This window comes from Oncorhynchus masou, chromosome 21, assembly GCF_036934945.1.
Source record: "Oncorhynchus masou masou isolate Uvic2021 chromosome 21, UVic_Omas_1.1, whole genome shotgun sequence".
Lineage (NCBI taxonomy): Eukaryota > Metazoa > Chordata > Actinopteri > Salmoniformes > Salmonidae > Oncorhynchus > Oncorhynchus masou.
Genome location: NC_088232.1, coordinates 36,579,459 through 36,596,043, shown reverse-complemented (window position 1 = coordinate 36,596,043; position 16,585 = coordinate 36,579,459). Strand labels below are relative to the sequence as shown.

General features: G+C 40.4%; 2 protein-coding genes and 1 long non-coding RNA gene across 3 annotated transcripts in view; 1 reads left to right on the top strand and 2 right to left on the bottom strand.

Moving 5' to 3' along the window:
* Window positions 1–347: 347 nt before the first annotated feature.
* On the bottom strand, window positions 348–7,346 carry LOC135508262 (adenylosuccinate synthetase isozyme 1 C). The gene is made up of 13 exons (XM_064928324.1): window positions 7,054–7,346; window positions 5,617–5,719; window positions 5,464–5,526; window positions 5,318–5,368; window positions 4,644–4,710; window positions 4,368–4,475; window positions 4,111–4,192; window positions 3,897–4,023; window positions 3,535–3,689; window positions 1,892–2,016; window positions 1,376–1,473; window positions 1,079–1,228; window positions 348–708 (listed from the first exon to the last, which is right to left on the bottom strand). Exons 1-13 carry the CDS (start codon window positions 7,249–7,251, stop codon window positions 656–658), a joined length of 1,380 nt encoding a protein of 459 aa, XP_064784396.1. The 5' UTR covers window positions 7,252–7,346; the 3' UTR covers window positions 348–655.
* Window positions 7,347–11,357: 4,011 nt separating this feature from the next.
* Window positions 11,358–16,581, top strand: LOC135508261 (uncharacterized). The gene is made up of 4 exons (XR_010450775.1): window positions 11,358–11,445; window positions 12,872–12,919; window positions 14,216–14,349; window positions 14,472–16,581. It is a non-coding gene; the product is annotated as an uncharacterized LOC135508261 (long non-coding RNA).
* LOC135508259 (inverted formin-2-like) overlaps window positions 15,385–16,585 on the bottom strand; it is a 30,637-nt gene continuing 29,436 nt past the window's right edge. The window contains 1 exon segment of the mRNA XM_064928323.1: window positions 15,385–15,781. The gene's annotated coding sequence lies outside the window, so the exon portion shown is untranslated.

The window sequence follows — 16,585 nt, the reverse complement described above, 5'->3', positions numbered from 1 at the left end:
ACTAGTTAGTTACATACTATCATTCCTCAATGCATAAAATGTAAAAATACCAAGTTATGTAGCTATCATATAAGTTTTATTTTAAAGCTTCCAGTGAGGCAGCACCTCATTTACTCATGCTTTGTTAGGTCTTGCTTATGACATTGTAGCTAGCAAAGACAAATCAAATTCCATATTAGCCTACTACAAAATGACTTGCATTTACAATTATTTATCACACTGTTTCACTCCTAAACATGTGCAAACAAACAGCTGGTTGATACAGAATATGTGTAGTCTGCTGGTATGATAAATGAGTAAAGAAGACTGAAACAGTAGATGTAAGGCAGGTAAGGTTACACAGGATGAAAAGTTATTGGATGTGTTTTATCTTTTATGTTCGCTGTGTGGCACAAGGTAAGATTTACTCTTTGGTCAGTAATAGGACTTTCTGGCCGACATCATCACAAGGCAACTTACTGATGAGAAGCACTGCATAGATAGATGTAAAGTTACCAACATTACCAGTCAACATTGTTTCAAAGCTACACAAATCTGTTGGCATAAGTTTTTTTTTTTTTTTACCACAATATTAGACAGTTTGGGGGTTGCAAACATATGTCACATCATTCCATATCGTTGTGCGTCCATCTTGAGGAGAGAGGAGGTAAACTCTCTAGAACATCTGGATCATGCACTCTCTGGACTTTCCTACACCGACCCACTTAACTGTAGAGAGAAATGACAAAGGACATTTCAAAAACATGAACACATCCCCAAAACATTTGCACTAGACAAGTATCATCCTTGCAGAACTGGGTACTAGTTATGATATAGTATAGTGCCCCTACTGGCACATTTAAGCCATGTCCCTGGTACTCAGTTGGCTCTTCAGTTTCCTATATAGGGGTCAGTAATAGTATGCTGGACTATGGTATGGTTAAAACTGGGTCTGTTCAGTAGACATGCAACTGAAGAAAATGTTTTGAAATGGAGGTACTACTACAACGACCTATAGGCCTACTTGTCCAATAAGAAGGATTTATTTTGTTATCAGTTTGGGTCAGCAGGAACACCCTCTATCCTATATGTAACTTACTGGGTACTCCAATGTGGTTCTCCACAAAGCGGATGTAGTTCTGAGCCTTCTGGGGAAGATTATTCCACTTTCTGGCTGCAGACGTGTCACTCTTCCAGCCGGGGAGGGTCTCATACTCTACCTCCACTTTGTGCAACAGCTCCATGTCAGCTATGTGAGTGAAGGATGAAGATCATAAATCAGAGGATAAATTAAATGTTTTTGTATAGATAATACTTCATGAATTCTATAAATATCTATTTTACAGGGTAGGCCTAGTTTGGTACAGTACTTTTGAATCGAATTTAGAGAGCATACCTGGGAAATGGGGAATTCTTTTGCCATTGATTTTGTAGGCCACTCCTACTTTGATCTCATCCAGCACATCAAGGATGTCAAGTTTTGTCAAAGCAATGCTTTAAGGAAGCAATGTTATTTGTTTAACACATTTCAGGAAAGAGATGAAAACTACTACAAGAGTTACATTCAGAGGAGCAGTCACAGACATATACAGCACTTTGAACAAGGCAGATAAAGAAATAAATAAAATAACTTGCCTTTCGTGAACTAACACTCGCCCCTGACTTTTTTCTCCCCTACTAGCACTGACTTTGCTGATAGTTACTTTATTTAGGAAAAATATACTTACTATGACTGAGATATGTGATTGTCCCACCTAGCTATCTTAAAATGAATGCACTAACTGTAAGTCTCACTGGATAAGAGTGTCTGCAAAATGACTAACATGTAGAATGTCAATGTAGTAAAGAGTAGGGTCAGATATTCAAAAAGAGTTCAGATTTGGCAGCCTGCCTTTCAGTCATATCCACTCACGCAGTGAAGCCATTGATCATGTGAGCGTATCTCAGGATGACCAGGTCCAGCCAGCCACAGCGACGTTTCCTGCCTGTGGTCACACCCACCTCATGACCCCTTGTCTGCAGCAGCTCACCTGTCACCTGCACAAAACCCACTCAGTTTAGAATAGATCATTTGATTGATCAATAGTCAAATACTTCAGTGTTGTCCACTTATGGACACCAGTCTTAATAGTTTTCATTACAAAAAAGTATTAAAAATAAACACTTGTGCGGTGGGGGAGATCTGTGTGGGCTATACTCAGCCTTGTCTTAGGGAAGTTAGTTAGTGGTCTGTTGATATAAAGTTGGTGGTGTGGGGGCTGTGCTTTGGCAAAGTGGGTGCGGTAACATCCTGCCTGGTTGGCCCTGTCCAGAGGTAACTTTGGACGGAGCCACATTATCAGTCCCCAGTATCTATTCTGTAATAGTCTATGTGCAGGGGGCTAGGGTCAGTCTGTCCCATCTGTTTTAATTATCCTGTCTGATATGGTGCTCTGTGTGATTTACATTTACATTTAAGTCATTTAGCAGACGCTCTTATCCAGAGCGACTTACAAATTGGTGAATTCAAATACCTTATTTACACAAGTATTCACACTATTTCTCTCTCCTCTCTCTTTCGCTCTCCTCTCTCTGTCTCCCCTCACGGAGGACCTGAGCCCTAGGACCATGCCTCAGAACTATCTGGCCTGACAACTCCTGGCTGTCCCCGTCCTCAGTCCACCTGGTCGTGCTGCTGATCCAGTTCATGTGGTTCTGCCTACAGCTATGAAACCCTGACCTGTTCAATGACCTCTGAGTGCTCTGCTATGAAAAGCCAACTGACATTTACTCCTGATCTGCTGCACCCTCTATAACCACTGTGATTATTATTTGACCCTGCTGGTCATCTATGAACATTTGAACATCTTGAAGAACGATCTGGCCTTAATGACCATGTACTCTTACAAAAGGTTTCTTCCTAGTTTTTCCTAGCCACTGTGCTTCTACATTTGCATTGCTTGCTCTTTGGGGTTGTAGGGCTTTATAAAATACATGTGATTGATTTCAGTAAAAGCTTAGTAAAGCAATACATTTACAGTTGGAGTGAGGGATCAAGCTGAAACACGTTGACCAGAAACCCCATGGACAGTTCTCATGTTAGGTTACATAACCCCAGACCAGACAGTATGTCTATCTTGAACCCTGACTCTGGCCTAAATTTAGGCCTTGAACATGTGATCAGCATGAGAGCTGAAGAGTGTTGTAACAGGCCTCTCACACAATCTGACAGCTGGCCACAGAAGCAGCGCCTTTTGATACCAGGCTTCCTACATGTTTGAGAGTCATATGATCTTAAACACTAGGTTTACTATACATATCCAACTCAACTTGTACCTCAAAAGAAAAGAACATGTCCAAACAAACTGTATTTATCAAACTACTAACCCTGCCTGTATGTAAATGCACTACAACCTCTGCTAAGAGGTCTTCACCTTCATGGCACAGGTGATAGTATACTCTCTCACTCAAGGTCATCGGTTCAAGTCTTGCTATGGCTGTTCATCTTTAATCGTTACAATATAATCTCCTTATTGAGAGAGTCAAGAATGTCTATATAGATGAATGAGCTCTTACATTGAGTTGTTCTGTGGGGAAGGCACCAATTCCCACCCTGGTGGTGTAGGCCTTTGATACACCATACACTTCACCAATATTAAGGGGAGGGATGCCAAGACCAGTGCATGCCCCACCAACGGTGCAGTTTGATGAGGTCACAAAAGGATATGTGCCTAAAGGGAAGAGAGAAAGTGGAAATAAATGTACATACAGATGAGTTGTCCATGTAACCATCACACTTTCTTATCCATCTTATCAATGGCACGATCCTTAATGTAAGATTGTTTGTTTGTGAATAAAGGCCCACGTTGGAGCTTAGGAGTGTGCGGACTCTATTTATTTTTTACAACAGTCCGCAATGGGACCATGACATTTCTTACCAAAGTCAATGTCGAGGAGGGCAGCGTTGGCCCCTTCCACCAGAATTTTCTTTGGGGGTCCATGAAGAGCCTCGTACATGTAATAGACTCCATCCCGAACCATCGGCCGCAACCTCTCTCCATACTCCTGCACAGTACAAGACAACAAGAAGTATCATAGATCTAATATATCTGTAGCCCATGACTATTCATTCAGAGGGGATTTACCACATACCTTCAGTTTTTTCAGCTGACTTTCAGTATCAACTGTCAGGGATGAATACATGGACTGGTACTGTTCGACAAGGTTCTTGAATCTGAAAGAAACTCGCAAATCATCTCAATCTCTATTACCTTTCACTTTAGTGGGTCAATTTAGTTCAAGAGTAAAGTCTTGAGACAGCTACAACCATATACTGTTGGACTCTCAAAATGTTTATTGTATGTCAGGTTTAGATGTTTATATTGTGTCCTGTCTGTCAGTAAGCATACTTGGTAGAGAACTCCTTGAAGTCTCCCAGCAGGTCACAGACACGCAGTCCTGTGCGAGATGCCTTGCTGGCATAGGTGGGTCCAATGCCTTTCTTGGTTGTTCCAATTCTGTCATGAGAAAAACACACCTGTTTTAGTTGAGGGGATGAAAAAGTAGCATTTGCAATTTTACATCAGCTGTGAAAGTGATTGACTGAAGTCCTGGGATTTCTATTGACAGTGAGCCATTGTACTCTCTACCTTTATGTAAGCAACCATTGCCTTCCCTACCCTTACATCTTTCCCTCTGTTGCTTGTCTCTGGGTCTCCTGAATTCCATCCACAACCTGATGGAAATCAAACACTGTTGAAAGATAAAAGCAAAATAAATGTCATCCTTTCTCCAAGCCCAATACACAAATATACACTGAGTATACCAAACATTAGGAACACCTTCTAATATTGAGTTGCAAAATACAGAAATCATTCCTGTATACGTAATTTTGTATTTTTCAAAATTCAGCATCATATAATGCAAAATGCATCACATGGGGATGATTTCTGTATTTTTTAAGTTATATATATTGAAAACTTGATTGGTGACAAGCAAAACATTTTGGGACTATGTCAACAATGGACTAATGAAACAAATACCCAAAGATGTACTTTTCCTTTAAATCTTTTGTCTGGCCCAGTCACCCTCTGAATGGCACACAAACATGACCCATGTCGCAATTGTCTAAAGGCTTAAAAATCCTTCTTTAACCTGTCTCCTCCCCTTCATCTACATTGATTGAAGTGGGATCATAGGGGATCATAGCTTTTACCTAGATTCACCTAGTCAGTCTATCTCATGGAAAGAGCAGGTGTTCTTAATGTTTTGTACACTTAGTACATTATGCAGATAAAAACCTCACATATTCTGTATACATCTTCGCTTCATTTGTGGAACCAGAAAAATACACACATACCAAGGTGAGCTCTGTCAGAGACGATTAGTCTCTTCTCCCAGCCTTTAAGACCTGGTCAGAGAATTGAGAAAAAAAAGTAATGTAATGGCTTCCGCGTCACTTGACAACTACAGCATTGACTGTTATTCTAAAAATATTTAATTTACCTTTCTTCTCATTGTTCTCCGCCTCCTCAAACAAACCTGGTAGGTGTATGACTACGCCATTACCTACAAGGGAACATATGCTAGATAAGAGCATACTGACCATTGCCTACTGGAATTAGTGGAAATGGGGACAAAGAGTAGAGAAACACTCACCAATGACACATATACTTTTGGGGTTGATAATTCCACTGGGGAGAAGGTGGAAGTCATACTCTTTGCCTTCCACTACCACTGTGTGGCCAGCATTGTTACCGCCCTAGAAGATCAAAACAAGATTGTGTTTAGCAAACCTCCAACTGTCACCAAAGTCAAGCAGCTAGATTTCACCAAAGGACAGTTATTGATTTGATTTATGGCTGTTTTGCAAAAAGGGTCAGCAGAACATGAACATAAAACTGTCAGGACATCCACTGGCCATGCATCCAGAGCAAATGTAGAATCTTATTTTAGTCAGTGTGTAATGGAGTCTAAGCCCCCTCCTTGTAACAAAGCTACCCCCTACCAACTATTTTAACAAACTTGGCTGCCAGACCCTACACTCCGTCACCCCGGCTAAGACCTGGCCTTCTCAATGTCAAGTCACACTGGGAATGTGACCCTGCACCAGCCCAGTGTGTGGGGCTGGCTGAAGAAGTACACAGAGTGCTCAGTGCTGTGACCTACTGTCAATGGAGAGTACAACACAACAATTGTGTAATGGACTTTACACTGTTAGTCCCCCAATAAATGATTTATGAGCAAGTTTTGCTTTTCTTTGCTGGTCAAAGAGAAACTTTGATCTTAAGAAACATTGCCTAAGTGTCATTATTGACATCATCTTTATTAAGGAGGTCAAGATCTATATAATAGAATAGTTTATGACACCCTCTTTATGATATCAATAACCCTTTGTAATTCTATGAGTATTGGTCTAATTGTGCTCTAATGTTTCCTTCCCCCAGCAGTACTGTGTGAATTTAGCTTTTTGCCGTATGTTGGTACTTTGGTCTATTTGAGCATTTGTATTTTGTATTGTATTGGTCTTCAGATAGATACAATTTAGTGTTGTGTGAGGTATGGATCCCCAGTTGAGAGAATATGCTTGTAATGATCATGTCATAAGAAGAGACAAATAACCAGTCAATAGCATTCCAATTTGAAAAGTTTAATTTAAACTCCAGTCAAGTCAATAAATAGAAATTCAGTTGAAATTGAAGAACGGGAAATAGTCCACCAAGGAATTTTAAAATTCTTTTAAACAATTCAATCTAAACTAATTTCCTGCAATGATAAAATAGAAAACACAACGGAACTTTATTGATCCTAAATTCCCTTATATCCTCGAGGACATCACATAACAGAACATTTAGGGCAAAAAACAACGCGCTATTTCATCAATTTTCCAATGCCTACCCCACACCGGTCACACTGTAGTTCAATATGCTACAGTGACAGTCACTGATTCCGATGTGTTGGAACACAATTTGCTAAAGACTCACCATGTATTTTACAGCATCCATGCTTATAATTCAATGACATGATGATATAACTTTTGTCAGTTCAAGTATGTGAACGTTGCATTAATATCGTATCATATACACACGATATTACCTGACATCTGCAAACAAGGTCAGACTCAGTCGCCAATAAATCGACGACTTTTCCTTTGCCTTCATCTCCCCATTGCGCACCGAGCACTACTGTCACTTTGTTCCCTGTTTCGTTCCGTGGCCGCTTCAGCCCTTGGGTTGGGTTGGAGGGTGGATTTGTATAACTCTTGTGGTCTTTTGCTGACCAGCTAAACGACATGATGTTGCTTATGCTGTCCGTCCGAAACAGACTAGAATGTTTCCAACAGTAGTATTGCCATATCAATGTCTCCGTGATGTCAGGACGCACGGACCGCAGTAGGCATGATTATTAGTTCAAACAGTTGTTTCTATTGGACACATTCAGGTAGGTCCCTCCCCGTTTCGTTCTGTTAGTTTCCGTTCAAGAAACGTTTTGCAACAGATTCGGCGTAATGAATTCCCCCCAGATCTCGAACAGCGCCTGCATTGGGAGGAGCCCTGTCTCTCAAGTCCACATGTTAATATAAAACTTGTTTGATGTCAATAAAAAGAAAGGCAAATATAATTATTCCGTTGGTGGGAAGTTAGACATTTGTTGGGCAGTTAGGAAGAGTACAATGCTTATATGAAATTCATAACTGGCACTCTCCTAATCTTTGGAAAAGTAGGATAAATTGTAGACCTAAATTGTCACTCCACATGAAAAAGGTTGCTGAAACCAGCAATATGAAGCCAACACTTGTGGAAGGGCGCATAGGCCCACAGTCTACCATGAGTGTCATTGTCTCCTGAGCTTCCCACCAACGCTGTCTCATTGTATTGCTTTCCGAGATGTTCATCATAATGTGTGTGCACAGCTCATTTTTGCATTTGCCCGTCTGCATTATTCACATGAAAAAGGCATATCTGTGATATTTTGCAGATTTTAACCTTTTCTTTTTATTGGCCAGTCTGAGATATGGCTTTTTCTGCAACTCTGCCTAGAAGGCCACCATCCCGGAGTCGTCTCTTCGCTGTTGACGTTGAGACTGGTGTTTTGCGGATACTATTTAATGAAGCTGCCAGTTGAGGACTTGTGAGGCATCCATTTCTCAAACTAGACACTTGTCCTCTTGCCCAGTTGTGCACCCGGGCCTCCCACTCCTCTTTCTATTCTGGTTAGAGACAGTTTACAGTGTTCTGTGATGGGAGTAGTACACAGCTTTGTACCAGATCTTCCGTTTCTTGGCAATGTCTCGCATGGAATAGCCTTCATTTCTCAGAACAAGAACAGACTGACGAGTTTCAGAAGAAAGTTCTTTGTTTCTGGACATTTTGAGCCTGTAATCGAACCCATAAATGCTAATGCTCCAGATACTCAACTATATATTTTTTTAAATAAAAAAAATCTAAATATATACTTCACCTTTATTTAACCAGGTAAGCTAGTTGAGAACAAGTTCTCATTTACAACTGCGACCTGGCCAAGATAAGGCAAAGAAGTGTGACAGAAACAACAACACAGAGTTACACATGGAATAAACAAGCGTACAGTCAATAACACAATAGAAAAAAAGAAAGTCTATATACAGTGTGTGCAAACGGCATGAGGAGGTAAGGCAATAAATAGGCCATAATAGCAAAGTAATTACAATTTAGCAGATTACCACTGGAGTGATAGATGAGCAGATTATGGTGTGTAAGTGGTGATACTGGTGTGCAAAAGAGCAGCAAAGTAAATAAAACAATATGGGGATGTGGTAGGTAGATTGGGTGGGCTAATTACAGATGGACTATGTACAGCTGTAGCGATCGGTTAGCTGCTCAGATAGCTGATGTTTAAAGTTAGTGAGGGAAATGTAAGTCTCTAGCTTCAGCGATTTTTGCAATTCGTTCCAGTCAAACAGCAGAGAACTGGAAGGAAAGGTGGCCAAAGGAGGTGTTGGCTTTGGGGATGACCAGTGAGATATACCTGCTGGAGCGCGTGCTACGGGTGGGTGTTGTTATCGTGACCAGTGAGCTGAGATAAGGCGGAGCTTTTCCCTAGCATAGAATTATAGATGACCTGGAGCCAGTGGGTCTGGTGACGAATATGTAGCGAGGGCCAGCCAACTAGAGCAGACTAGAGCATACAGGTCACAGTGGTGGGTAGTATAAGGCGCTTTGGAAAACAAAACGGATGGCACTGTGACAGACTACATCCAATTTGCTGAGTAGAGTATTGGAAGCTATTTTGTAGATGACATCGCCGAAGTAGGACAGTCAGTTTTACTAAGGTAAGTTTGGCGGCGTGAGTGAAGGAGGCTTTGTTGCTAAATAGAAAGCCGATTCTAGATTTGATTTTGGATTGGAGATGTTTGATATGAGTCTGGAACGAGAGTTTACAGTCGAGCCAGACACCTAGGTATTTGTAGTTGTCCACGTATTCTAGTCTAAAGAAGGCCAGTTTTATTGCTTTTTTAATTAGAATATGTAACGTTCGTCGTTGGTTGAAGAAGTTGAGGACCAATGCGCAGTGTGGTAGGTGTCCATATTGTATTTAATACAAATACCGAACACTTGAACAAAAATGACAAAAAACTAACAGTCCTGAACAGTGCAGCAAAACACAGAACAGAAAATAATCACCCACAAATCAAGGGTGAAAACAGGCTGCCTAAGTATGGTTCTCAATCAGGGACAACGATTGACAGCTGCCTCTGATTGAGAACCATATCAGGCCAAACACAGAAATACCAAATTATAGAAAAAAGAACATAGACTGCCCACCCCAACTCACACCCTGACCATACTAAAACAAAGACAAAACAAAGGAACTAAGGTCAGAACGTGACAGAATAACAGTTTTCAGCTGTGCTAACATAATTGCAAAAGGGTTTTCTAATGACCAACTAGCCTTTTAAAATGATCAACTTGGATTAGCTAACACAGGAGTGATAGTTGCTGATAATGGGCCTCTGTATGCCTATGTAGATATTCCATTAAACAAAAAAATCAGCCGTTTCCAGCTATAATAGTCATTTACAACATTAACAATGTCTACACTGTATTCTGATCAATTTCATGTTATTTAAATGAACTTTTTTTTTTGCTTTTCTTTCGAAAACAAGGACATTTCTAAGTGACCCAAACTTTTGAACGGTAGTGTATATATAGTACCAGTCAAATGTTTGGACACACCTACTTATTCCACACTATGAATTAACACATATGGAATCATGTAGTAACCAACAAATCAAAATATATTTTAGTAGCCATTCTTTAAAAGCCACCCTTTGCCTTGATGACAGCTTTGCACACTCTTGGCATTCTCTCAACCAGCTTCACCTGGAATGCTTTCCCAACAGTCTTGAAGGAGTTCCTACATATGCTGAGCACTTTTTGGCTGCTTTCTTTCACTCTGCGGTCAAACTCCTCCCAAACCAGGTCACTCCATCACTCTCCTTCTTGTCAAATAGCCCTTACACAGCCTGCAGGTGTGTTGGGTCATTGTCCTGTTGAAAACAAATGATAGTCCCACTAAGCGCAAACCAGATTGGAATGGCGTATCGCTGCAGAATGCTGTGGTAGCCAGGCTGGTTAAGTGTGCCTTGAATTCTAAATAAATCACTGACAGTGTAACCAGCAAAGCACCCCCACACCTCCTCCTCCGTGCTTCACGGTGGGAACTACACATGCGGAGATCATCCGTTCACCTATTCTGCGTCTCACAAAGACACAATGGTTGGAACCACAAATCTCAAATTTGGACTCCTCAGACCAAAGGACAGCTTTCCACCAGTCTAATGTCCATTGCTCATGTTTCTTGGCCCAAGCAAGTCCCTTCTTCTTATTGGTGTCCTTTAGTAGTGGTTTCTTTGCAGCAATTCGACAATGAAGGCATTATTCACACAATCTCCTTTGAACAGTTGATGTTGAGATGTGTCTGTTACTTGAACTCTGTGAAACATTTGTTTGTGCTGAAATTTCTTGCCATAATATGGACTTGGTCTTTTACCAAATAGGGCTATCTTCTGTGTACCACCCCTACCTTGTCACAACCCAAATGCATTAAGAAGGAACGACATTCCACAAATTACATCTTAACAAGACACACCTGTTAATTGAAATGCATTCCATGTGACTACCCCATGAAGCTGATTGAGAGAATGCTGAGAGTGTGCAAAGCTGTCATCAAGGCAAAGGGTGGCTACTTTGAAGAATCTCAACTATAACAAATATTTTTTAACACTTTTTTGGTTACTACATGATTCCATATGTGTTCTTTCATAGTTTTGTCTTCACTGTTAATCTTCAGTGTAGAAAAGAGTACAAATAAATACATTTAGAATTTTAAATAAAAAAAATTAGTAGGTGTGTCCAAACTTTTTACTGGTACTGTATATATTATTTTGCATTCCCTCACTAAGCTAACTACCTTCACAACCAAGAGCACATAGACGAACAGCCTTTGGTAAGTGTCCTTTTGTGTTGTAATTTTGGAAGGTGCATGAAACTATTAGCATGACTTTATCATTTCTAGCACAGCCAGCTATCTATCTAGCAAGCTATATGAATGATGAACTGTAATGAGCTACTCTTGAGGGGATCACTATTGTAGCTAGTTATGAATAGCGATAACTTGATAATAATGGCAAAGTTGTTTCCAACAAAACATTTGCCTACTTTAGCAATGTCATCATATGTCCATTCCCCTATAGTGTAATTTAGATGAAACAGTCATTAGCTTCCGTCTATCACGACTTTTGGGCACCACTATGGCGCCGCTGGCAGAGGGCGGCTTGAAAACGTTCATAACAATGGCATGACGTGACCCAGTGACGGAAGTGCAAGCTATGAAAAGCAACATTGAAAACTTTTATGAAAACCACATTTTCGTATCCTACAAAAAGAAATTGAACTGTATTTTAAGACGGTTAAATGCTCTACTAACAAAAACGCTGTTAGAATTGTAAGTCTCATACATATACTTACAATTCTAACAGCTTTTCTGTTAGTAGAGCATTTAACCGTCTTAAAATACAGTTCAATTTCTTTTTGTATTGTACGAAAATGTGGTTTTCTGTTTGTAAATTTACATTTGTGTATATGAAATTTGGCCAAAAGAATAATGAAATTAATTACGTAAAAATGTTTCAGCTTATTTATATTGTATGTAAAGAATCCAAACAGTACATCTCTCCATAATAGTGTAACATCTTCATAAAAGTGTTCAATTATAAACCTACTGATGTCTTGCCACAGTTTTCTTAAATGCATACTGTAATGAAACAGCAAGGAGCTCGACCTTCGAGCCCGAGGTCCGGCGCGCTATCGACTGTGCGGTAAGAGCATGCTCAAACGGTAGAGCCGATTTCCGCGGTTATAAACCCAGGGTCGTTACAATACAATGGCAAAAAACATGCAACAAAATGTTACATTACAAAAGGAGCAATTTGAGTTGTTTTACTTAAATTTCTTCATATAGTGGTTGGCAGGATAATATTTGCGAATCATTTAAAAGGTAACTTCCTTAATTTGGTTAACATGTAGGTATGTGTGGCAACATCCAAACTTTTTTCCAACAGATATTATCAATAAATCCATTCCAATAAGGCATGACATAAGGTATAGATACAACATCCTGCTGAAACAAGGTTTGTATCGCTCTGTTGTTGAATGGACCAAAAGAGAAACAAATCTTTCCCACTGATAAGTCAACAGGGTCAATAGAAGGTAGGCTCTGAGGGTCAGGTTTTGACATGTTCCTGAATAACATAGCAACACCTGAGGGAATGGCATCTAAAACAATCTTTAGGTGTTACAGGGACCTTGTAAAGTGATAAGATAGCAACATTTGTCTATTTTGCCCAGCTCTCAAACTGTGTGTCTGTCTGTAGGAGTTCCCACTGGAGGAGTGGTTGCAGTGTTGCCAACTAATTTTCATGGTAAGTTGCTAGAGGCAGGTTGATTTGTTGCTAAAAGTTGCTAAATGACATTGTGATGTCATTGCGTGATAACGTAAATTTGCGTCATTACGTAGAATACACAATAACGTTACTCAAATTGACTGGCTATATCAGCAAAAATGTGATTTGACATTTGTTCAGGTACAGACTCCCACTCTTTTCTGTACTTCTGGCTGTACATTTTTGATTGAGGCATGTTGATTGATGTAAGTTCTGTTCAAGGTCAAACATTCGTGACTAACTATATTAATAATTGGGTTTGGCTCGTAGAAACCCGTACTACTGCTGCAGTCATGCAACAATGACTTGCAATTTGCTGCTGGCCTGCTGCTGCCTGTGCACGAGCTAAGCGCCTGCTGCTGATGTCAATCACAATGCACTTTTGCACACAGGCATGTGTGTTGTGACTGAGTGTTTGACAGAGAAGATCGTTTTGTGTCATTCAGAGGTAAAATGTGTGCATTTTAGCGTTTGAGACACTTCAAAAGTTGCTAAAAGTTTAAACTAAATTTTTAAAGTAAATTTGTTGCTAGGTGCTGTTTGAAAAAAATAAAGTTGACAGGGTAGTCTGAAAAGTTGCTAAATCTAGCAACAAAATTGCTAAGTTGGCATCACAGAGTGGTGGCCTTGGAGGGCAACTTTACTGGAGCACATGTGGGTGCTCATTGTCATTGAGTTAATCTATAACAGGTGATACAAGTAGGTGTCCCATGTTAGCTAATTTGCCTGTGCAAGCCAGCTAGCTGGAACATATGGATTTACAGTACTAACTCATATTTCATTAATGTACACTGTTCACTGTGACCCAAGAGAACACGCCAGACTAAGAATTTTCAAAAGAGGTGGAGGCCGGTGGGAGGATCTATAGGAGGACAGGCTCATTTTAATGCTGAAATGGTATGGAGTCAAACATGGTTTCCATATATTTGGTGTTTTTGATACCGTTCCATTCCAGCCATTACAATGAGGCCATTCTCCTATATCTCCTCCCACCAGCCACCACTGTGCTAAAGTTAAGATCATAATGAATACTATATGGACAGAGTCAACCTAATCCTAGATCAGCACTCCTACTCTGATGGTAAATTATCTCTCACTCATCCTTTCTATAACATTTTGACCCCCTGTTCTATGATTAGTAGATGTGGGTGAGTGGACATACACATCTGGGACTAGCCTAGCCACAGATGTTCTTCTCAACTATTGGCAAGGAGTAATTTGACACCTAATCACCATGAAATATGCTTTATTCTGCATTCAACACTTCGATTGCAGGAGAGCTGAGCACCTATCAGATCCTCTGCTGTCCTTCACCCCTTGGTGCAGTCTGCTGACCATCGCTGGGGCCAGGAACAAGTCTGTCAACCGAAGTAGGAGCCAAGTGTATCACCATGCAACACTCTACCGAGGTAGACTATGCTTTGAGTAGCAACTGACTGACTGTCAGGCATGCAGAGACACAAATTCGACTTGACATTATCTTGACAGAACTTTACTCAGATACCTCCACTCTATTTCATCTCCACCCTAGGTTCCGGGTGATCTCCCATCTTCTTCATAGTGGCCTCAGCTGGACTCCACTGGTCAGCTGGAAATCCACCGCATAACCTCTAGCCAGGTGAATCAAGAGCTTCACCAGAGACGGAAGAGGAAGCGAGACATCCTGGCCTTCCTACGTCACCGCCTTATCTGCTTGTTGCCCTAGCACAGTGTTTCCCTACTCCAGTCCTCCATCAGTATACATTTTTATTGTAGCCCCAGACAAGCACATCTGATTCAACTTGTAAACTAATCATCAAGCCCTTGAGTTGAATGAGGTGTGTTTGTCTGGGGGCTACAATGAAAATGTGTGCGGTTAGGGGTACTTGAAGACCGGAGTTGGTAAACAACGAGGAAGTTCTATTAACCTGAGCCGCGGTGCACTGGTCTATGACCCATGGCGTGAAAGGGACAAATCTGTGAGGGAGGAGTGCCCTTCTCAAATCTAACAGTAATTTGTGCCACTGTCATGTTGTCGACAAGGCAGCATGGTGAATCTTTCAGAAACATTTTTCCCTTAAAATGTTAGAATTTTCAAAAACTAGTTTATTGTGATTGCAGATTATGCCTTTATCAAAAGCAATCACTTTCACATGTGAAAACACAGACCTACTCATTACTCCACGTGCTTAGTCTAGCCTACAGTAGGCAATCTCTTTTAACCCGCTGCAAACTGCTCCCAGTGGGGCAACCCGGGCCAGTAATCGAATCCCCGCTCACATTTTAAGCCCTAACAGAGATGCTCGACCCTAAACACGTGGACTGACTGCAGGTTATAAAGAGGCAGAGGACATGAACTGCAAGGCGAAATACAGACCATAGTTAAAGGGATACTTTGGAATGTGGCCCTTTATCTACTTCCGCAGAGTCAGATGAACTCAGCTGTCATAGATGTTCAAATAATCCATAATGTAAAAGGGAATTTTATTATTTTCAACATATCATTTATTTATTTCAAAAGTGACAGGTTTGCTGGGATTGCGGCTGTGCAGAGACCACAGACAGTAGTAGCCTAATGGAACATAACAGGCTGCATGGGAACGTGTTCATGACTCAGCTTCTTGGTCGGCTACAAATCAACCTGGCCAGGGAACAATGGCAGCTTTTCAGTTGATTTCAATATTTAAGAACTCTAAATCATCCAAAGGAAGAAAGAACATGCCGATATCATCTTGGAGGAATCAATTTAGTCCAATATAACGTAGACATAGTCCATTGCAATGTGCACAAACCATGTATGGGAGAAGAAAAAATATCATCTCAACATTTCCTTCCCTCTTGACTTCCTCTTCCGGGAATCGCCTAAGGAGAGGACAGACTGAAATTAATAGATTGAAGGAATAAAAATGACATACCAATGACTTTAAAATAGTATGCCGATAATATCCCGACATTTGTAGTTACGATTGCATTTGATGGATCAGAAAGAGGCTTGGCAGGGGTGAGAATGGACTTTTATTATGTTTCTTATGCCATTTCATTTCCAAAATAATCATATAGTGCTACTGGTTGAATCAATCATTAAAGCACTAAATTAATTTAAATTAAAACATCTTTCAGCAAAGACAGACTTACAAAACAACACAGTTTACAGGAAGCACAAAAAAAGTAATTGTGTTAGTAGGTTAAATAATCCATTTAGCTGTTTATGTTGTTGTGAGGTTGGGCAGTTCAACAACATATGGGTACGGAGGTACAGGAAACAAAGACAAACTCCTTCAAAAAGACTACACACAGAGCAGAAATGCTAAGCAAGTTCTTCCTACTGAGGTATGACATTGAAGTGTACTTGGATATAAATGATAAATGTTCAACTGTGGCGTTTATGAGGTGTCAGGTTGATCTTAAGATTTGTCAAGATATAAGATTCAGGCTGACAAAAGGGCATAAAGTAGCAGCCAATATGCCAGACAAAGTGCTTTATCTAGGATTATTACAATTTGTTTACCAGGGATTTTAAAAATGTTTACTGAAGAGGACAGTGTTAATAGCAGGACAAAACAATCTGATTAAACCAGATCCTGGTTAGACCGACGCACGTCTGTTAATTGAAATTATGGCTTGGTGCTGATGGGTTGAATAAAAATGTCCCTCTTGCAACAGTTA